This window comes from Trichomycterus rosablanca, chromosome 16 (genome assembly GCF_030014385.1).
Source record: "Trichomycterus rosablanca isolate fTriRos1 chromosome 16, fTriRos1.hap1, whole genome shotgun sequence".
Taxonomy (NCBI): Eukaryota; Metazoa; Chordata; class Actinopteri; order Siluriformes; family Trichomycteridae; genus Trichomycterus; species Trichomycterus rosablanca.
Genome location: NC_086003.1, coordinates 4,226,171 through 4,247,587, shown reverse-complemented (window position 1 = coordinate 4,247,587; position 21,417 = coordinate 4,226,171). Strand labels below are relative to the sequence as shown.

Below are 21,417 nucleotides of genomic sequence, written 5' to 3'. Positions count from 1 at the left end.
TTGGACATTTAGGGGTGTAGTCTCTTAGGGGTGTACTCACTTTTGTTGCCGGTGGTTTAGACATTAATGGCTGTATATTGAGTTATTTTAAGGGAAGAATAAATTTACACTGTTATATAAGCTGCACACAGACTACTTTTCATTGTGTCAAAGTGTCATTTTGTCAGTGTTGTCCCATGAAAAGATATACTTAAATATCTGCAGAAATGTGAGGGGTGTACTCACTTTTGTGATACACTGTATATCATCCATCCATCCATCCATCCATCCATCCATATCTATCCATCTGTCTATCCATCTATCTATTCATCTGGAATCATACGTAGGATTGGGGGGGTCGGACTATAGATGCTACACTACAAGACCCCACAAAACACACTTAATATTAAAACTACATCATGTTTAAAATGATTCACCGTCATCTACAACTAACAAGAAAATATCAAAAAGACTTTGATGTTTATTGCTTTCTAAGCCGACCTAATTATGCCAGGAAATGTAACGACGTGGGATATGTTTTCTGTTCATTTAAAATCAGCGAGCTTTGAAATTATACCATTATAGCAAAGTTCAAATATTAGGATGCAAAAATGCTGATAAATTCACCAAACGGGTGCATTAGTGTAATTTAATGGCTGCTGTAAAGCGTATTGTCATCTCGTACGTTCGCTTCATTAGCATAATTGCAGGGAAGCGCATTAGGCCGCTCTATACTGTAGGTCAGGATCTACACACAAAAAACACCCCCATCAGAGCATCACTCGGCATACAAGCTGTAGTGATGTGAGGCGTTCGACTGAAGTTGTACCTTCATTATCTCCTCTAGACGGGAATTCTTTTTAGATGCGAACAAACTTGGATGGAGATAGTTGCCGTCTCCGTCGTCGTCATCATCCTCGTCGTCGTCCTCGTTTTCATTGGTGTGTCCTGATCTGGTGTCTGTACCAAAGAACAAATAAATAAATAAATAAAACTAAATCAGACCTCTTAAGTTGGCGTTTATCATCAAGCAGAGTAATTTCTTTCGTTTTATTTATGCATTTTTTTCCCTTTTTCTGCTGATTTTAGCGTAGCCAGTTAGTCTTCCGCTGTTGGGGATCCTGTTCACATCCGAGGGCATGCTCGCCTGCCCCACGCCCCTCCGACCCCTCTCATTCACCGAGACTTCAGCGGATTCGCACAAGAGGCCGGATATCACGCACTGAGAGCCACACACCTCTGGCTGCTAACCAGGGTCCTTACACAGCATTTGAAGACCCCGCCCATTTATTAGTCTGGTCTTACCACCCAGCAGACTGATGGCTTATAACATAAAAACAATGCTATTGTTGTGCATGTACATTGTACACTTATTTATGTCGGATTTCTAATTCTCACTGACCTCATGAGGGCCAGCTGGGAGCATCCAAAGGGCCGAATGTGGCCCGGGGGCCATACAGAGTAATACAGAGTACCATTAAGTAATTATATAAAATTACCAAGCAGTAAGTGTAATGTATGTGTGTGATATGTGTACTGGCGAGTGTCTTAGCAATAACTTGAGCTATAAACTGTGATCTGGACACATCAACTGCTTCTGCAAAGCTCTATACAGACTCTATAGAGTAAATATGTATGTAGTTGTCAGGAGGTGTGTAGAAATGCAGCGACTTGCCTCGAGTCTGATCCTGTTTGCCGTCAGAAGCGGGCGTGTATCGCCCCTCTTTCATGGCTCGGAGGATGTGTTTGTAGTAGGGGTTCAGGTAATGGTCAAAGCGCAGAAAGTCAAACTGAGAGTTGCCAGCCTGCTTCGCCTTCAGCACAATCTCGAACTGTGCCCCCTGCTTGCACACGAAGTTGGCGGTGCGCTCGATGATGGCGTGAGTCTTGACAGTTGCGGGCTGAAAGACATAACAATGGAATAAAGAATGGAATTTACCTGGATTATGTAATCAGTGTACTCGTACTTGTGCAAAAAAAAAAACAGAAATAAGGAAATACACGTACATTTAAAAAAATATAAAAGATATTCAAATAAATAAAGACAACAACAATTGTTGTATTGTTTTTGGCAGATGCGCTTTTTCCCCCACACAGGTATTAAAAATAGGGATGTCCCGATCACGTTTTTTTGTTCCCGATCCCAATCCCGATCTTTCATTTTGATCCCGATACCGAGTCTCAAACCGATACTTGTATTTTCTAGATATTGTCTAGATAAGAACTAGTTAATACTGTTCACACAGTGCACACTTCAAGTACATTACAGTTATTCAAATTAATACAATGTATATGTTTAACAACTGAATAGCTCTGCAGTGCTGTAGAAAAGAAATTGCCTGCATCCAAGCTATTGCTTAATGTTCTTTTATTTTTACAAAATAAAAGTAAACAAACTTAGTGCAGCATTGTAGTAGTAAAACTAGAACACTCAAAATGAAGTGAAGGTTCTTTTTGAGGAAAATCAGCATCTCTACCGTGTTAGCGGACAGCCGGTTCCTCTTCTCATCATATAATAATAAACTTGCTGTATTCGAGTGTGTTTTTACCCTTTTGGGCTTCCATAGTGCATGGAATAGTGTGCTTGGCTAACGCGGTGACTCTAGCTGTCCGCTATTCGGTACCATAACAGAAGAAGTTAATAAAGTGTTATGCTCCCGATACTCGGATTAAAAGTTATTGTTCTGTAAACCGGAGTGACCCTTGACTCACACACCATATAATTAGTAAAATTCTACAGTAATGAACGCAGCTCTGCTCCTAGCGCCTCATGAAACGCTCGCATTGCAGACGTTACATTTCACTGTTGGACTCGTTTCACTTTCCAATTTAAAGTATTTCCACACAGCGGACATGCTGACGTAAAACAAAGGATCGGGATTAGGATCGGCTTTAGTAAAGCCGATACCGATCAGTTAAACAATGCCTTGATCGGCCCGATTCCGATCTTTGAGATCGGATCGGGAGATCCCTAATTAAAAGCATTTTCAAACGATTCGTTTTCAAATCCTTCACAACAGGCACATCATAAGTAACTAGTAACCAAGTAGTTATGACACTTGCAGCTTTAAAATTCCACATTTTTGTAAAGGTCACTCATCAGTAGGCTGGTCATGATCAGAAATAGCATATTGCTGATACTGAAAGTGATTTAAGTATTTAGGATACACAGTTTATTGGGTGTTTATACTGTATAAAGACACAACACTGGTACAAAAATGTTTATCCAAAAACAAATGGTCACATTTGGCTAACAATAAAAGAGATAAGAACAGTCCTAGCATCATCATGTTGGATATCTTAGCTTTAAAACCATAGATGGTCTTCCAGTAAAAGTAACTCCCTAAACAATAATTTAAACAAAATTTTAGTCAAAGTTCCAGAAAAGGCTAGAAAATCAGTATAACGCACCCCCCACAGCCACCACACAAACCAAGGAACAAACTATAGTTTTAAAACCCCTGGAGACCAAAATGCCAAACACTTCTCAGCAAATATCTATGATTTATGAAGCTAGAAAGAACCAATATTCCTGCTCATATATAGAGAGAGAACATTTCTTCCCGGGCAGTTGTTGTGCAGAGAGGCTGAGAGGCTCACCACAAAATAAAGAGGGTGAAGAAAGAGCCGAGCAGATTAATAATTCAGGAGAGCTGTTGAAAGAACTTGACCATCTTGAAACTAATTGGGTGTTTCAAGCTGGAGTGATAGAAGGTTTCACAGCTCTGCTCATCAAGGTCACGGGTGTTAGATAAGAGCTCGATAAAAACACAGGTGTAAATAGAATCTTTTTTTATATCATCAGTGGTAAAAATCATTACATGGAGGTCATGTGCACATGTTATCAACATTACAACTGGCATCTCTTCACCCTCTGATGGACATGCTAGGAAAAAAAACAAGCTGTCGACTCGTTATGCCAGTGAGAGGGAGGGCAGGGCGCATTTACATGAGAAGTGTTTTGCACATCAATCACTGTCGCTTTGCTCAGCGTCAAAGTGTGAATATGAGACAAATCTACATTTGTGTTGAATAACCATCAAATCCACTCTGAAAGCTCCACATGTATCTGTGTGTATCTGGATGTTCCTCACTGTTTCACTTTTAAACTTGTGTTATAGCTCAGGGTTCTAAGAAATTATGAGAATCAGAGAATCAATGAGAAAAAAAAATGCCACACTCCATAGAAAACAACAGCACAGATGGTGGAAAAGTGGTTTTGCCGCTTCTCATGTAAATGCTTTGTTAGACCAGGGGTTTTCAACCTTTTTGGGCATGCGCCCCCCCCCCCCCCCCCCCAACCATCGCACAGAAATGATTGCGAAAGCTCTTGACAAGCTAAAATAACATAATTAACATTGTGCACATCACACATATGATGAAATTTTGCTGATTTCAATTATTTACTTCAAAAAGATAATACAGCCCGATCCCATCTGAGCCGATTCTATGAGCACATTATATAAATTCGTGGTTCACTTTTGTAATTCGTAAGCGGTTCTTGCTTTTGATGTAGATGTAGAACAGAAAACGTTACTTCACAGAGCCAAGCAGAGGCAAAAGTACATCAAAAAGTTGGTTAGTTCAGGATCATCTGCTCTGACTGACAGAAAACTTTTAGCTCCACAGACAGAACGAGTCTGACTCGGTTACCGCTCTGTGGTAACAGCAGTTTAATTAAGCCTGAGCTTTTTAAGGTAAGCGAGTCACACAAAATGTTCCAGTATATGGTGTTTATTTAAAACCGGAGCATTCATTAATAACAGTAAAAACGGAGAGATGACTGAGAAAAGAAACTTACGATTCGGTTCAAATGAATCGACTCATTACTCACTTACAGCGATACTATGCACCTCTCTTATAGACACACACGTCCTGTAACAGCAGTCATTGTTTTTGTCACTTATTTTCACTGTTCACCCTAGTTTTTTTTTTTCAGACTGAACTGGATAAGATAATCCTTTAACATTAACATTAAACGTGCGTTTGTGTGTGGTCAGGAAGACTAATCAAATATGTCTCCTGTGTGTAAAAAATTTATTGCTCTAGTTTTAGGAGTAAAAAATCTCGTAATGCCCCGCCCCCGGACATGTACTCACATGGCCCCACAGGTTGAAGACCCCTGTCTTAGACTGCAGTAGTCATGCTCTCAGTTACAATCCATGCCTCACATAACGATCTCACATAAAATCAGAAACTGTGATGTTCTGGATAGGATAGGACACTAATTCATTGCAGGATTTTGGTCATACCAGTCACTCAGACATAGCCAATAGTTTCTGTGTTACCTGGGATCTGGATCTTAGCAGTGGTAGCCAGAGAACGAAATACTAAATACAGACACAAAAACAGTATGGCTGAATGGCTGGATCGATCAGCCTTGTTGAGGCAGAAACTACTTGCCAATTTGCCATTCGTGCAGATCGTTCAGCTGCCTCTATGCATTTTTGATCTGTTGATGCTATTGTTATGCTATTTACACCAAATCCACATCCTGTCATTAGAACTGGAAGTTAATGTGTTGCTCTGTTGTTTCAGCCCACCCGCCTTAACATTTGATTTGATATGTTGGTGTATAAAATGACCAAGTATACAGGTGTTCCTAATAAAATGATCAGTAAGTGTAACGTGTGTGTGTGTGTGTGTGTGTGTGTACTGGTGGCTGTTTTCATAGTAAATTGAGCTATAAAGTGTGACCTGGCCACATCGGTCAGCCTTGTTGAGGCAGATACTACTTGCCAATTTGCCTTTCGTGCAGATCGTCGACCTGCCTCTATGTATTTTTGATCTCTAGTGAGGCTGGAGAAATCAAGGTCTGATCTCTTGATGCTATTGTTATGCTATTTACACCAAATCCACATCCTGTCATTAGAACTGGAAGGTAATGTGTTGCTCTGTGTTGTAACATTTAATGTGTCGGTTCCCAATCGAATAATTACATAAAATGACCAAGTGTACAGGTGTTCCTAATAAAATGAGCAGTGAGTGTTTTCGTAGTAAATTGAGCTATAAAGTGTGACCTGGCCACATCGATCAGCCTTGTTGAGGCAGATACTAATTGCCAATTTGCCTTTAAAAAAGATCGTCCAGTTGCATATATGAATTTTTGATCTGTAGTGAGACTGGAGAAATGAAGGACGTTGGGTTGCGAGCTGCAAGGATATTGTGTCGCTAAACTACTCAGGTGAAATACACCAAACCCTATTCAAGATCTGCAAATGTAGCACAATGTCATTGTTTTGCATGCCTTAAACTGAATGATGTAACAAAAAGGTGAGAATAAAATCATTCCACCCCTATAAATAGCAGCTTCATGTCACTATGAAGTCCTTTTTTAGCTTTACACCATGCTGGATTACTGCTGGTAGTGTAGGACACATAGTAGCAGAAAAGCACACAAACCACATGAAACTCTACCACATGTTTCAGAAATAACAGTATCACTGAGTAGCGCTGAAGAAAAAACGGAGCCCGACAGGAACACAGTGTGCCACTTCAGCACAGAGACCCGTGCGATGGGAGCTCTGCAGTTATTTCATATAAGCGTCTTTACGTTTCCAACACTCAGCAGAGCGCTGACGGTTTTAAATCTGACGCAAGTGGAGACGGGCGGCCAGCGGACACGCAGGGTTTCAGGCGAGTTGTTTATAAACAGCTTACGACGCGTTCCCGTCTATTCTGATTGTTCTTGTGTGGTCGTTCTTGCGGTTCAGTGTTTGCGCTCGTACTACCTGTATTTTGTTTGTGCCGTTATAAGTAGTAATAACTACTGTTACTACTGTACTGTAACATCTACACACCAAACCAGAGTGTGAATTATACAGTGACGATTGGGGGATGCAACTATATATTTAAGGCCCTATATATAGTGACAATGGGGGGGGGGGGGGGGGTCAACTATATATTTAAGGCACTATATACAGTGACAATGGGGGGTCAACTATATATTTAAGGCACTATATACAGTGACAATGGGGGGGTCAACTATATATTTAAGGCACTATATACAGTGACAATGGGGGGTCAATTATATATTTAAGGCACTATATACAGTGACAATGGGGGGTCAACTATATATTTAAGGCACTATATACAGTGACAATGGGGGGTCAATTATATATTTAAGGCACTAAACAGTGACAATTGGGGGATGGGGGTCAACTATATATTTAAGGCCCTATATACAGTGACAATGGGGGGGTCAACTATATATTTAAGGCCCTATATACAGTGACAATGGGGGGGTCAACTATATATTTAAGGCACTATATACAGTGACAATGGGGGGTCAATTATATATTTAAGGCACTATATACAGTGACAATGGGGGGTCAATTATATATTTAAGGCACTATATACAGTGACAATGGGGGGGTCAATTATATATTTAAGGCACTATATACAGTGACAATGGGGGGGTCAACTATATATTTAAGGCCCTATATACAGTGACAATGGGGGGGTCAACTATATATTTAAGGCACTATATACAGTGACAATGGGGGGTCAATTATATATTTAAGGCACTATATACAGTGACAATGGGGGGTCAATTATATATTTAAGGCACTATATACAGTGACAATGGGGGGTCAATTATATATTTAAGGCACTATATACAGTGACAATGGGGGGGTCAATTATATATTTAAGGCACTATATACAGTGACAATGGGGGGGTCAATTATATATTTAAGGCACTATATACAGTGACAATGGGGGGGTCAACTATATATTTAAGGCCCTATATACAGTGACAATGGGGGGGTCAACTATATATTTAAGGCACTATATACAGTGACAATGGGGGGTCAATTATATATTTAAGGCACTATATACAGTGACAATGGGGGGTCAATTATATATTTAAGGCACTATATACAGTGACAATGGGGGGTCAATTATATATTTAAGGCACTATATACAGTGACAATGGGGGGGTCAATTATATATTTAAGGCACTATATACAGTGACAATGGGGGGGTCAACTATATATTTAAGGCCCTATATACAGTGACAATGGGGGGGTCAACTATATATTTAAGGCACTATATACAGTGACAATGGGGGGTCAATTATATATTTAAGGCACTATATACAGTGACAATGGGGGGGTCAATTATATATTTAAGGCGCTATATACAGTGACAATGGGGGGTCAATTATATATTTAAGGCACTAAACAGTGACAATTGGGGGATGGGGGTCAACTATATATTTAAGGCACTATATACAGTGACAATGGGGGGGTCAACTATATATTTAAGGCACTATATACAGTGACAATGGGGGGGTCAACTATATATTTAAGGCGCTATATACAGTGACAATGGGGGGTCAATTATATATTTAAGGCGCTATATACAGTGACAATTGGGGGATGGGGGTCAACTATATATTTAAGGCACTATATACAGTGACAATGGGGGGGTCAACTATATATTTAAGGCACTATATACAGTGACAATGGGGGGTCAATTATATATTTAAGGCACTAAACAGTGACAATTGGGGGATGGGGGTCAACTATATATTTAAGGCACTATATACAGTGACAATGGGGGGGTCAACTATATATTTAAGGCACTATATACAGTGACAATGGGGGGGTCAATTATATATTTAAGGCACTATATACAGTGACAATGGGGGGGTCAACTATATATTTAAGGCACTATATACAGTGACAATGGGGGGGTCAACTATATATTTAAGGCGCTATATACAGTGACAATGGGGGGGTCAACTATATATTTAAGGCCCTATATACAGTGACAATGGGGGGGTCAACTATATATTTAAGGCACTATATACAGTGACAATGGGGGGTCAATTATATATTTAAGGCACTATATACAGTGACAATGGGGGGGTCAACTATATATTTAAGGCACTATATACAGTGACAATGGGGGGGTCAACTATATATTTAAGGCGCTATATACAGTGACAATTGGGGGATGGGGGTCAACTATATATTTAAGGCACTATATACAGTGACAATGGGGGGGTCAACTATATATTTAAGGCACTATATACAGTGACAATGGGGGGTCAATTATATATTTAAGGCACTAAACAGTGACAATTGGGGGATGGGGGTCAACTATATATTTAAGGCACTATATACAGTGACAATGGGGGGGTCAACTATATATTTAAGGCACTATATACAGTGACAATGGGGGGGTCAATTATATATTTAAGGCCCTATATACAGTGACAATGGGGGGGTCAACTATATATTTAAGGCACTATATACAGTGACAATGGGGGGGTCAATTATATATTTAAGGCACTATATACAGTGACAATGGGGGGGTCAACTATATATTTAAGGCACTATATACAGTGACAATGGGGGGGTCAACTATATATTTAAGGCGCTATATACAGTGACAATGGGGGGTCAATTATATATTTAAGGCCCTATATACAGTGACAATGGGGGGGTCAACTATATATTTAAGGCCCTATATACAGTGACAATGGGGGGGTCAACTATATATTTAAGGCACTATATACAGTGACAATGGGGGGTCAATTATATATTTAAGGCACTATATACAGTGACAATGGGGGGGTCAACTATATATTTAAGGCACTATATACAGTGACAATGGGGGGTCAATTATATATTTAAGGCACTATATACAGTGACAACTGGGGGGCTTGTCATGGAAAAATATAGTGAGATGATAAATAAAAACAAAGATTATTGTTGGTTGGATTGGATTGAAGAATTTATTGGCATGATCGTGGTGGGTTCCTCCAGCAGTCTCTCTGGACAAGAACCCCCAAACAGATGCCATTAGTCTCCACCCTGCTAACAATTACCCCCAATTGTTTTACATTTTATTACTTAACAACAGTTGCTTATCTCTGTGGTCTAAACTCCCAGTCTCTGCCCCAGCACAATGTAACACAGGATTTAATACACAAAGCAGCATATTACTAAACTTTAAGTAATATTAAACATAAAATCTTATTCCTGCCATTACAGGCTCAACTATATACAGTATTTAAGGCACTATATACAGTGACAATAGGGGGGTGAACTATATATTTGAGGCACTTTATACAGTAACAATTGAGGGTCAACTTAATATTTAAGGCGCTATATACAGTGACAATGGGGGGTCAACTATATATTTGAGGCTCGATATACAGTAACAATTAAGTTTGAGGCACCATCTCCCCCATGACCCAAATTAAATAAGCAGTTAAGAAAGTGAGTGAGTGAGTGTATGGAGCATTCACTTGCGTTATTGGATAGGTTTCAAATTTAGGTCTGTGAGCTTGAACTTACCAGCTCTACATCTGAGGGTATGATGAGGCCAGGTGGTGCAACAAACGGCTCCTCGCCATCTTCCTCCTGTGGCTCGGGCTCTGAAAGATATTAATAGTTTTTTTTTTTTAAACACAACAAATAATGCACTGTTTTTAGAAGGTATTGCACGTATATGTGTAGTACAATCATTACAGTATTGCACAGTGTACTGGAGCAGGTTCACCTTAAGGGAGTGCCCGGTAAGACCAGATAATTATTGTAATGCTGATTGTCTGTGCTTGTTAATAATAAGAGTCAGAAAAAAAGGAACCACATGCAAGTGTTTAAACCACAGCTCAGTTCTGATGACACACACTTTTCTTGGATTTTTTTTGTTTTGTTAAGAGGCCGCAGGTTCCATCAGCTCTGTTTACCCCATCGTCCACCTTCAAACAAAGATAACCAGCAGCCAGCTGGCTGAAGAGGCAATGGAATTTTTATGCGGCGGTCGGCGAGGGAGAGCCGGAGATGCTTGTATGTGCCTGGTTTCGACTCTGGTGGAAGAAACGAGCTAACAAGACTGTTTGTCCTGATTAAATCAGAGAATAAAAGAACACTTGAGGCGTGAGGTGTGTAACTACTTGGGTCTAGTTGTTATGTCTGATTGACATGCAGAAGGTAAACATATGCACAAAGGTGTGAACTGACTCACTTTTATTACTTTTTGAGCAAAAACCAATCAGGCATAACACTATGACCACCTCCCTGTTTCTACACTCAGTGTCCATTTGATCAGCTCCACTTACCATATAGAAGCACTTTGTAGTTCTACAATTACTGACTGTAGTCCATCTGTTTCTCTACATGCTTTGTTAGCCCCCTTTCATGCTGATCTTTAATGGTCAGGACCCCCACAGGACCACTACAGAGCAGGTATTATTTGGGTGGTGGATGATTCTCAGCACTGCAGTGACACTGACATGGTGGTGGTGTGTTAGTGTGTGTTGTGCTGGTATGAGTGGATCAGACACAGCAGCGCTGATGAAGTTTATAAACACCTCACTGTCACTGCTGGACTGAGAATAGTCCACCAACCAAAAACATCCAGCCAATAGAACAAATGACAGATGGCGGACAAATGCGGAGCAACCAACGGAGTTCTTTTCAAATGTAAATAAATTCTCATTGATTTTTAATTTGTATAAAAGGTGTCATTATACAAGTGTCATTTATTTGCAGATTCGGGCTCGTCGGGGACAGTTTAACCGTTTTCTGTACACGGAGGGACACGATAGCTGGCGTGCTGGTGGGTTGTGCCGCGTCAGCCCATTGGTTTGAATGGCCTGAGGCTAACTGTGTCTAAATAATCTGCCTTATGAGTTCCATGTCTTATTAGAATCCTCTCTATTTAGCAACGTAGGCAGCTGCCCAGGTGGGTAGGCACTAGGAAGCACGGCAGTTTACTATAGGTTTTTAGACAGACCGGAAGCTGTAATGATACACAGCTTGTATAAAAGCAATCAGCACCAGTGAGGCCAGGTGCTTATAAATAATCATGAGGCGAAGCGACCAGATCCGTTTGACTGAGAACCTAATTACCATCGATGTGTGAGCAATCTGTGTTTATATGATGCTATATGGCGAGTGTAATCGCTCTCGGTGAGTGGAAAGCTCAGGCCTCACTATTTATTCAGTGAGCGGATCATGAACGCGCTGCCGCTCTGTAGCGGTGATTGCTGTCCTGCGCTGGTGATTAACAGCCTCTGTGTACAGTCAGGCTGGTTAACGTTTGCCACTCAACACCGCCACCTTTAATGGCACTTGATTTCATGAAATGTGGACTGAATTTATGTGGATATGCATCAGCAAATTTGCACGTGTTCAAGGACTTACTGGGTTAGGGACAACTTTGACCAGTCTGGTAGGGGGTTGTGTTTACCCACCTTTCTCTTTGCTGCCGTCTTCCTCCTCGGTGGGCTGGGAGGGGTCGTAGTAGTCAGCGCTGTAGCGGAAAGCCACGGCATTGTAGGTGCCTTCGTCTGCCAAAGCCTCGCTCAGTCGTTTATACTCCTCTTCTGCGACGTCAAAGAAAAACAAACAATATCTGCAATTAACCTTAATTAGCCATAGACTCGTATGAGGGATGCTCATAATGAACAGATGAACAGTAATTGTTCTGTCAGTGTTGTCTAATAAAAGATAATCTCAATTTATTCAAACAGCTAATGGATTAGATGTAATTAAGAGAAAAGCTGAAGATGACACACACCGTCTATGGTCAAATATATGTGGACACCCCTCTAATTATCAGGTTCAATGGTTTCAGTCTCACCCATGATTTTTACCTTTGGATACATTCATGACAAAACAAATCATTACAGGTTACCTCTAGAGATGGGACGATCGGGGTTTTTGGCACCGATTCCGATCTCCGATCTCCTTTCAGGGACATAGCCGATAGCCGATTGAGATCGGGGGGGGGTTAGCAGTAAATAAAATAAATAAACTTAAAAAGAGCCTCACAGTGAAGATAAACCGGAGCAGCGCGCGCGTGTTTGTGTGTGTGTGTGTGTGTGTGTGTGTGTGTGTGTGTGCGCCTTTAGAAGAGACGCTTTGTTCACTGTATCGCTATAAGTGATTCATTGATTCACGAGTCATTTTTCGCGAAGCGTAAGTTTCTCTTCTCAGTTATCTCTCCGTGTTTACTGTTATTAATTAAATGTCGTGGTTTTAAATAAACACCAACTACTACAGAACATTTTGTGTGACTCTCTTACATTAAAAAGCTTCATTAAAAAGCTTAATTAAACTGCTATTACCACAGATCTGTAACCGACCGTCAGACTCGTTCCGTCTAAGGAGCTAAAAGTTCAGCAGATGATCCTGAACTAACGAATTTGGTAATGAATAAACTTTTGCCTCTGATTGGCTCTGTAACGTTTTCTGTTCTCATCTACATCACAAGTAAGAACCGCTCACGATTTACCAAAGTGAACCAGGAGTTTATATAACGTGCTGATAGAATCGACTCAGATGTGACCGGGTTGAATTATCTTTTTAAAGTAAATATTACAATCAGCAAAATTACATCGTAAGTATGATGCACAACGTTAATGATGTTATTTTAGGTCATGAAGAGCTTTCACTGTGGTTTCTGTACGATGGTTGATGAATGGTGATGTGATGGTTGGTGCTTCGTAGCTCAAAGTCCGGATCAATCCACTGAGCTGTTAACTTAACGTGATCTTTATATATCACACGATCGGATCGGCTACTTTTAGGAAATATCGTCCGATCGCCGATAGCATATTTTGATTAAAAATCGGCCGATACCGATTCATAGCCGATCGATCGTCCCATCTCTAGTTACCTCATATTCATCAGTTCACAAGTTTGGAGCTCCTGGGGGAAACACACAAGACATGGGGAGAACATACAAACTTCACACAGAAAGGACCCAGACGCCACTCAGGTGGCGCAGCAGTAAAAAAAAAAACCCCACACACGCTGGAACCAGAGCTGGGATCTCGAATACATCGTATCGAGTCTCAGCTCTGCCTGCCGGCTGGTCTGAGCAGCCACGTGAACAACGATTGGCCTGTTGTTCAGATAGGGGTGGGATATTAATAAGCCGGATAGGGACTCTCTCATAACTAATGCAATTACGACCTCTGCTGGCTGATTGATGGCGCCTGCACAGAGACGGGAAAAGAGTGCTGTCAGGGTGTCTCTCTCCGTACACAGTGCTGATCCGCATTGCACTCGTCAAAGTGTAGGTGACAAGATGCATACGGCTGCTGCCCACGTGTCGGAGGGGGCGTGGGTTAGCTTCGTTCTCCTCAATCAGAGCGGGGATCGGCATTGGTGGAGAGGAAGCATGACGCAACCGGGCAATTGGACGTGCAAAAATGGAAAAAAGGGGAGAAAATGCATAAATAAAAATATATATTTATTTAAAAAAAAAAATTTTTAATTTAAAAATTTAAAAAAAGGACCCAGACCACATATTTAAAACCCAGGACTGATGGATGCTAATGATGAACAGATAAACAGTATTTGTTCCATCAATGCTGACTAATGAAAGTTAAATTCAATTCTTTCCCATCATTTAATGGTTGATGTCTAAATTAAAAGCAAAGCTGGAGACAAGACACAGGTATGTGGACACCACTTCTCCGTTGCTAGCATAGTGTATAAAACCATTTATTTAACATTATAAGGTTTTATTTTTAAGGAAAGGCACTTTCCATGTTCCAGGAGTTCTTTAACACCAAACTCATCAAATCTCATCTTAAGCCTCAAAGATTTCTGACCTCAAACTCAATGAACACTTTTAAACGAACTGGAACATTAATTGCAAGACAGACCTTTTCATCCACCCTCTGTGTCTGACCTTTCCAATGCTCCTCTGACTGAACTCACACAGACGGAAAAAAAAAATCCCAGGAGTGCAGATTATTGATGCAAATAAGAAGGACTCAATATAATTAATTGCACATGGTTTTTAAACAACGTCCAACATCTTACGGTCAGGTATTAATTTATTAATTAGGATTTTAATGTCATGTATTACACACTTCGGTTACATTCATGACAGGACAGGTAGTTACTCGTTACACGTTACGAGATTCACCAGTTCAAGTCTTTAATGTTAAACACAGTCATGGACAATTTTGTATCTCTAGGTTGGACTGTGGGAGGAAACCGGAGCTCCCGTAGGAAACCCACGCAGACACGATGAGAACATGCATACAGAACTCCATACAGAAAGGACCCGGACCCCCCATCTGGAAATCGAAGCCAGGACCAAAACTGTAAGCATGGTTTTCTCAGGTCCAGACAGATCCTGAAGGTCTGTGACTTCTACAGCATGTTTGTTTTCCCAAATAATCCAGATATCAAACTGACGAAATAATCCAGATAGTATACTCTGACCAAATAATCCAGTTATCAAACTTTGGCCAAATAATCCAGATAGTGTACTCTGGTCAAATAATCCAGTTATCAAACTTTGGCCAAATAATCCAGATAGTATACTCTGACCAAATAATCCAGTTATCAAACTTTGGCCAAATAATCCAGATATCATACTCTGACCAAATAATCCAGATATCAAACTTTGGCCAAATAATCCAGATAGTGTACTCTGGTCAAATAATCCAGATATCATACTCTGGCCAAATAATCCAGATATCAAACTCTGGCCAAATAATCCAGATAGTATACTCTGACCAAATAATCCAGATATTATACTCTGACCAAATAATCCAGATATTATACTCTGACCAAATAATCCAGATATTATACTCTGGCCAAATAATCCAGATATCAAACTCTGGCCAAATAATCCAGATAGTGTACTCTGGCCAAATAATCCAGATATCAAACTCTGGCCAAATAATCCAGATAGTATACTCTGACCAAATAATCCAGATATCAAACTGGCCAAATAATCCAGATATCATACTTTCGCCAAATAATCCAGATAGTATACTCTGGCCAAATAATCCAGATATCAAACTCTGGCCAAATAATCCAGATAGTATACTCTGGCCAAATAATCCAGATATCAAACTCTGGCCAAATAATCCAGATAGTATACTCTGACCAAATAATCCAGATATCAAACTGGCCAAATAATCCAGATATCATACTTTCGCCAAATAATCCAGATAGTATACTCTGGCCAAATAATCCAGATATCAAACTGGCCAAAAAATCCAGATAACAAACTGGCCAAAAAATCCAGATAACAAACTGGCCAAATAATCCAGATATCATACTTTGGCCAAATAATCCAGATAGTATACTCTGGCCAAATAATCCAGATAGTATACTCTGGCCAAATAATCCAGATAGTATACTCTGGCCAAATAATCCAGATATCAAACTGGCCAAATAATCCAGATATCAAACTGGCCAAAAAATCCAGATAACAAACTGGCCAAAAAATCCAGATATCATACTTTGGCCAAATAATCCAGATATCAAACTTTGGCCGTGACATTCAAGCTGAAGCACAGAAGGAAAAAAGTGTTTTTATCCATGTAGGTCTGAGGCGATTTACTGGATCCGAAGCAGAAACACATTTCATCTTTTTATATCCTCCTCAAAAGAAATTAAATTGGCTGCACTTATGGCATCTTCAAGACTCGAGAGGTAAAGGAGATTAGTTGTTTTAGACATACTTCAAACCAGGGCGCCCAGGTTCACCATAGTACGGGAGAATAAGAAGGGATTGTAGGACTGCACACAAGTCGGAGGGAGAGTGTGTCAGGCGGATACACACCCTCCTTGGACGGCGTGTGGGTCCCCAGGAGAGGATTGGCAATGCTAAATTAGGAGAAAATAAGGATGGCCATAAGGATCTTTAAGTCTTAGGGTTTTAATTTGTGTTTTACGGTATTTGTAAAATTATTACTGCATGTATTGTTTTTTTCTGTGGCTAAATGATGAGAAAACATCTAAAAACAGCTTGTAGGTGTTTCAAAAAAATAATAAACTCTTCTGGGTTGAGTCCTTGCGGTGCCAGTGGCCTGGTCAGGCACATTACAGAAACAACAAATGGTGTCTAAAGAAGGGAAAACTAATTGAATGTCATTCACTAACAGCAATAGAATGTTTAACACCTCGTGGAATCCATGCAACACTGAACAGAGGCTGTTCTAACAGCAAACCAGAGTCCCGATCAGTATTAAATACATTTTACACCTAAACCCAGGGCGGACACCCTGTGTCAGAGTGGGTTTCCTCCGGGAGCTCCGGCTTCCTCCCACAGTCCAAAATCATGCAGGTGAGGTGAATTGGAGATACAAAATTGTCCATGACTGTGTTCGATATAACCTTGTGAACTGATGAGTCTTGTGTAATGAATAACTACCGTTCCTGTCATGAATGTAACCAAAGTGTAAAACATGACGTTAAAATCCTAATAAACAAACAAACAAACACCTAAACCCATACAAACAGTGCTTATGGTCATAAACCCTGTGTGGTATCATTTTTGAGTCCCAGATTCTGTACCTTGCCTGGCCTCCTCCTCCATCAGATCAGTGTGCAATGCCAGGTATCTCTCCTCATCACACAGAGCTTCAATCCTGGCCTCCTCTTCAGAAAGCTGGTAGTTCTGGTTCCATGAGCCCGCGTCGTACTCTGAAAGGTCATGTAAATGACCCCGGCCGTCATACCTGCAAAGAAATAAATGGGTTAGACGGGAAAACAACCCCGAGATATACAGAACAAATACTCACCACATCAGGAAACCCTACAGGTAGAGGCTTTTATAAACAACGTTTTAACTTCTCTAACAAGAAACTGCACAGACCCTGTGAGGCAAGAAACAGGACATCCCTACTGCAACACTCTGTTCTAAGACTATGTAAGTCCACAAACGTTCTTCGCTAATCCTGACGTCGAACATATGTAAACGATAGAACAACTTTCCTCTTACCTTACACGATTCATAAAAAACATCCAGTACCATGTCATCATTCTTACTTTTAGTGTAAAATGGTACATCCACACAAGCCCGAGCATATAAATACCTATCCGTAAGAACCCATATGGACGATTTTTTCCTGCGCTTGCTCTTCTACTCCACTTCTCAGTTCCAGTCTCTTCGTCGAAAGAGAAAAGTGGGCGACGGCCTGGCAATTGGGGTCTGGCAGGACCCCATAGCCTTAATCGCTGAGAAAATAAGGTGTGGGTTACGTGATAGAGAGACACACACATACACATTGGAAACAAGGAACAAATCCATGCATATTAAGGTGGCTTCCTCGTGGTACTTTCACTCTCAGTAAGCATATACAATAAATATCATTTCCAACTGAGCAAGAAGACATTAAAGGGAAAACATGCACGTAGATCTAGCAGAAGTTCTGCTGCCTGGAAGAGAAGGAGGTTCGGTTAAACAAGAGATCAGAAAACAGCTCACGGGAATCAACCACCTTAATTTGCAAACTGGCAGAGTGACACTTATAGCAGAATTTGCTTCGGCTTAAACGTCAATTCAAAGCCAATTGAAGTCCTGAATATGTATATGTACATATACGTTAATATATAAAATAAAATAATACACTTTCCATTATACTCTAACCCATTACCCATAAAGATGGACCCCTGTAGGACCCCCAATGGCCAGACGTTAATTGGGAGGTGGTGCATTATAAGCATGGAATTGATGCTAAAAAAGTTAGTGCATGCTGTATTGGTATTAGTGTATCAAGCACAGCAGCAGATCTGTTTCTTTTATCTTTAATATACTGTATAATACTGTGTGTACTAACTGGCACGCATAGATTTACCATATGATTTAGATTTTGGTCAGACAGTCGCAACACTAACAACACTGCTGCACCTAATACACTAATATCAGTGCCACACAGACTTTTTTGAGGTCTCACAAAAGGTGAACCTTTACCCTTTGCTATTAGATGTTTATGACCTGTCTAGAACTTTAATAAAGAGCTCCAGACTTTTCTACATGTTAAACCTTCTCACGTCTGAAGAAGTCTATTACAGCCTTAAGTAAATGTGAGGTTGTGATGCCCTGCGATGGATTCAAGAGCTTCTGGGTGGCTATAGACCTACTGTGACCGTGACCAGACGAAAGCAGTTTGGAAGAGTGTTCTCCAATTGAATGACGCAGCCAAAGCAAATTCTGAATATTTAGATGCACTGTCCTCTTTATTCTTTGAAACATTTTGTCAATCGTCAACAGGTGGGAGGCACGTTGGCTCAGTCTGTAGCACTTGCCTCACAGCAAGAAGGTCCTGGGTTCGATCCCCAGGTGGAACGGTCTGGGTCATTTCTGTGTGGAGTTTGCATGTTCTCCCCGTGTCTGTGTGGGTTTCCTCCGGGAGCTCCGGTTTCCTCCCACAGTCCAAAGACGTGCAAGTGAGGTGAATTGGAGATACAAAATTGTCCATGGCTGTGTTTGACATTAACCTTGTGTAACAAAATAAATAAACTCCAAACAGGGAGGACAGTACATGTGCATGTCCATGATGATGCTCTAATAGTAAAACGTTAGCAAGGTCCTGGGTTCGATCCCCAGGTGGAACGGTCCGGGTCATTTCTGTGTGGGTTTCCTCCGGGAGTTCCGGTTTCCTCCCACAGTCCAAAGACATGCAAGTGAGGTGAACTGGAGATACAAAAATGTCCATGACTGTGTTTAACATTAAACTAGTGAACTGGTGAACCTTGTGTAACTAGTAAGTACATTCTGTTTCTGACAGGTGGAACGGTCTGGGTCCTTTCTGTGCGGAGTTTGCATGTTCTCCACGTGTCTGTGTGGGTTTCCTCCAGGAGCGCCGGTTTCCTCCCACAGTCCAAAGGTGAACTGGAGATACAAAATTGTTCATGACTGGGTTTAACATTAAACTAGTGAACTGGTGAACCTTGTGTAACTAGTAATTACATTCTGTTCTTCTCATGAATGTAAGCAAAGTGTGTAAATAAATAAACTGAGCCAACAGGGCGGACTGACTGTACATGTACATGATGATGCTCTAATAGTTAAACGTTACTGAATGAGTTAACATTATAAAACAACATAAAATCAGAACAATCCACACAGTGGGATCTAGATCAGCTGGTTTATTGGCGGCTCTGCAGCAGGTCAGACTTGCACTGGCGGCCTCCTGCTGTAAAAAGCAACATCCGAGTCTTGTGCTGACATTAAACTGGGGGTTAGAGTAAAGATCCCTCACTGAGGTTTGTATAACCGACCTATCGATGAGGAGTTTGCTGTCTCCCATCCACGGGATCAGGTGTTTGCCGTGCTCGTGGTACAGAGCGCGCTCATCGTCCCGGAACAGCTTACACGCGTAGCCGAACACCAGCAGCTCTGTAGCGGCTTTGCTAGCGCTAGCGTTCTCCTCCTGCGGCTGCTGCTGCTGCTGAGCTTTCTCCTTTTTATTGCCTCCTCGCCGGTACATTCTGCCCCTGGGTGCATATAAAACACCTCCCTAATGTGTTCGGTCAATTAAATGCACTAAAAGTGCGGATTTACTTCATATAAACAACTGTAAACAACAAGCAACTTCTCTTCAACCGACATTCAAAACGTCCCTGTCCTCAGCCAGCTTAAGTAAAACGCACATGCTTTCTCTCCACCAGTTTCCCTACTTCGTATTTATAGAGTTCTGTATTATTCCTCACCACCACTGCTGTATAACATAATCTAATAATTTTTACTCACAATACAGAATTAATATTAAGTATTTTAGGTAGTTAATTTTAGTCCACATTTTATTTAAATATATTTTGTTCACGCACAAATGAGACGAAAGTGTAACAAGAAGAAAAAAATTATTTTCTCTGAGACCACTCGAGTTAAGAAAAAAAGACAGCCGTCACGATTCGGCTGTGTCTCAAATCGCACAATATACACTAGCTAGTGTGTAAACATAGCAACTACAGTAAGGCAATTTTTCACCCTTTTTAGTAGTATTTATGTATATATGGATGTGGTTTGAATTGCGGCTTTTAATCAACTCGGTATGAGGCGACAGCGTGCAGAAAGCTCAGGTTTAAAGTTTCAAATAAAAGACTACATAAAGTTTATAAATATATAAAGTGTGTATTTATAAGTATACATTTGCTTATTTATTTGATTATATTTTGCGTCGAAATTGGCTGATTTCGACGCCAATACTACTTTTACCATTTAATTATTATTTTCGTTTTATTTACTAATTATTCCTAACTATTGCTATTAATTATTTATTATTACTGTTGTTTTTTCGTTATTATAAATTAATTCAATGTTGTCAAAAAAATCCATTATTAAAAAAATTATTTCTTTTTTTTTGAAAGTTGCTGTAAAAATGAGGTGAAAAACACTTAGCAAAAACACGAATGTAAATTTGATTTATTTCAATACTAATTGCAAGTTTAAAAGATTTATAAGTATAAATGTATGTTTTATTTTTAAGTACACTTTTATCTTAATAAATGTTAATACAATGTAAATGTACTAGTTACTTAATAATGAATGTAATTACATGATAATAAAGCAATAATAACTAAAATAATTAGTTACTATACATTAAATAGTGGATTTTAATTAACAGTTATTTAATGTAAATTTAATTTCATTTTTTATGCATGTGTATAAAAAATATGTAAAGTTCACAAGTCAGTTTTTATTTTTATTTCATAA

General features: G+C 40.1%; 1 protein-coding gene across 1 annotated transcript in view; it reads right to left on the bottom strand.

The window, feature by feature from the left end:
- The window catches only part of sfswap (splicing factor SWAP), a 114,327-nt gene extending 94,023 nt beyond the window's left edge, over positions 1 to 20,304 (bottom strand). The window contains exons 1-6 of the mRNA XM_063012196.1: positions 19,983 to 20,304; positions 17,274 to 17,437; positions 12,194 to 12,325; positions 10,290 to 10,369; positions 1,655 to 1,880; positions 809 to 939 (exon numbers count right to left, since the gene is read on the bottom strand). Coding sequence (XP_062868266.1) covers positions 809 to 939; positions 1,655 to 1,880; positions 10,290 to 10,369; positions 12,194 to 12,325; positions 17,274 to 17,437; positions 19,983 to 20,191 — 942 coding nt within the window. The 5' untranslated portion in view covers positions 20,192 to 20,304. The remainder of the gene's footprint in view (positions 1 to 808; positions 940 to 1,654; positions 1,881 to 10,289; positions 10,370 to 12,193; positions 12,326 to 17,273; positions 17,438 to 19,982) is intronic.
- Between the last annotated feature and the right edge of the window lie 1,113 nt (positions 20,305 to 21,417).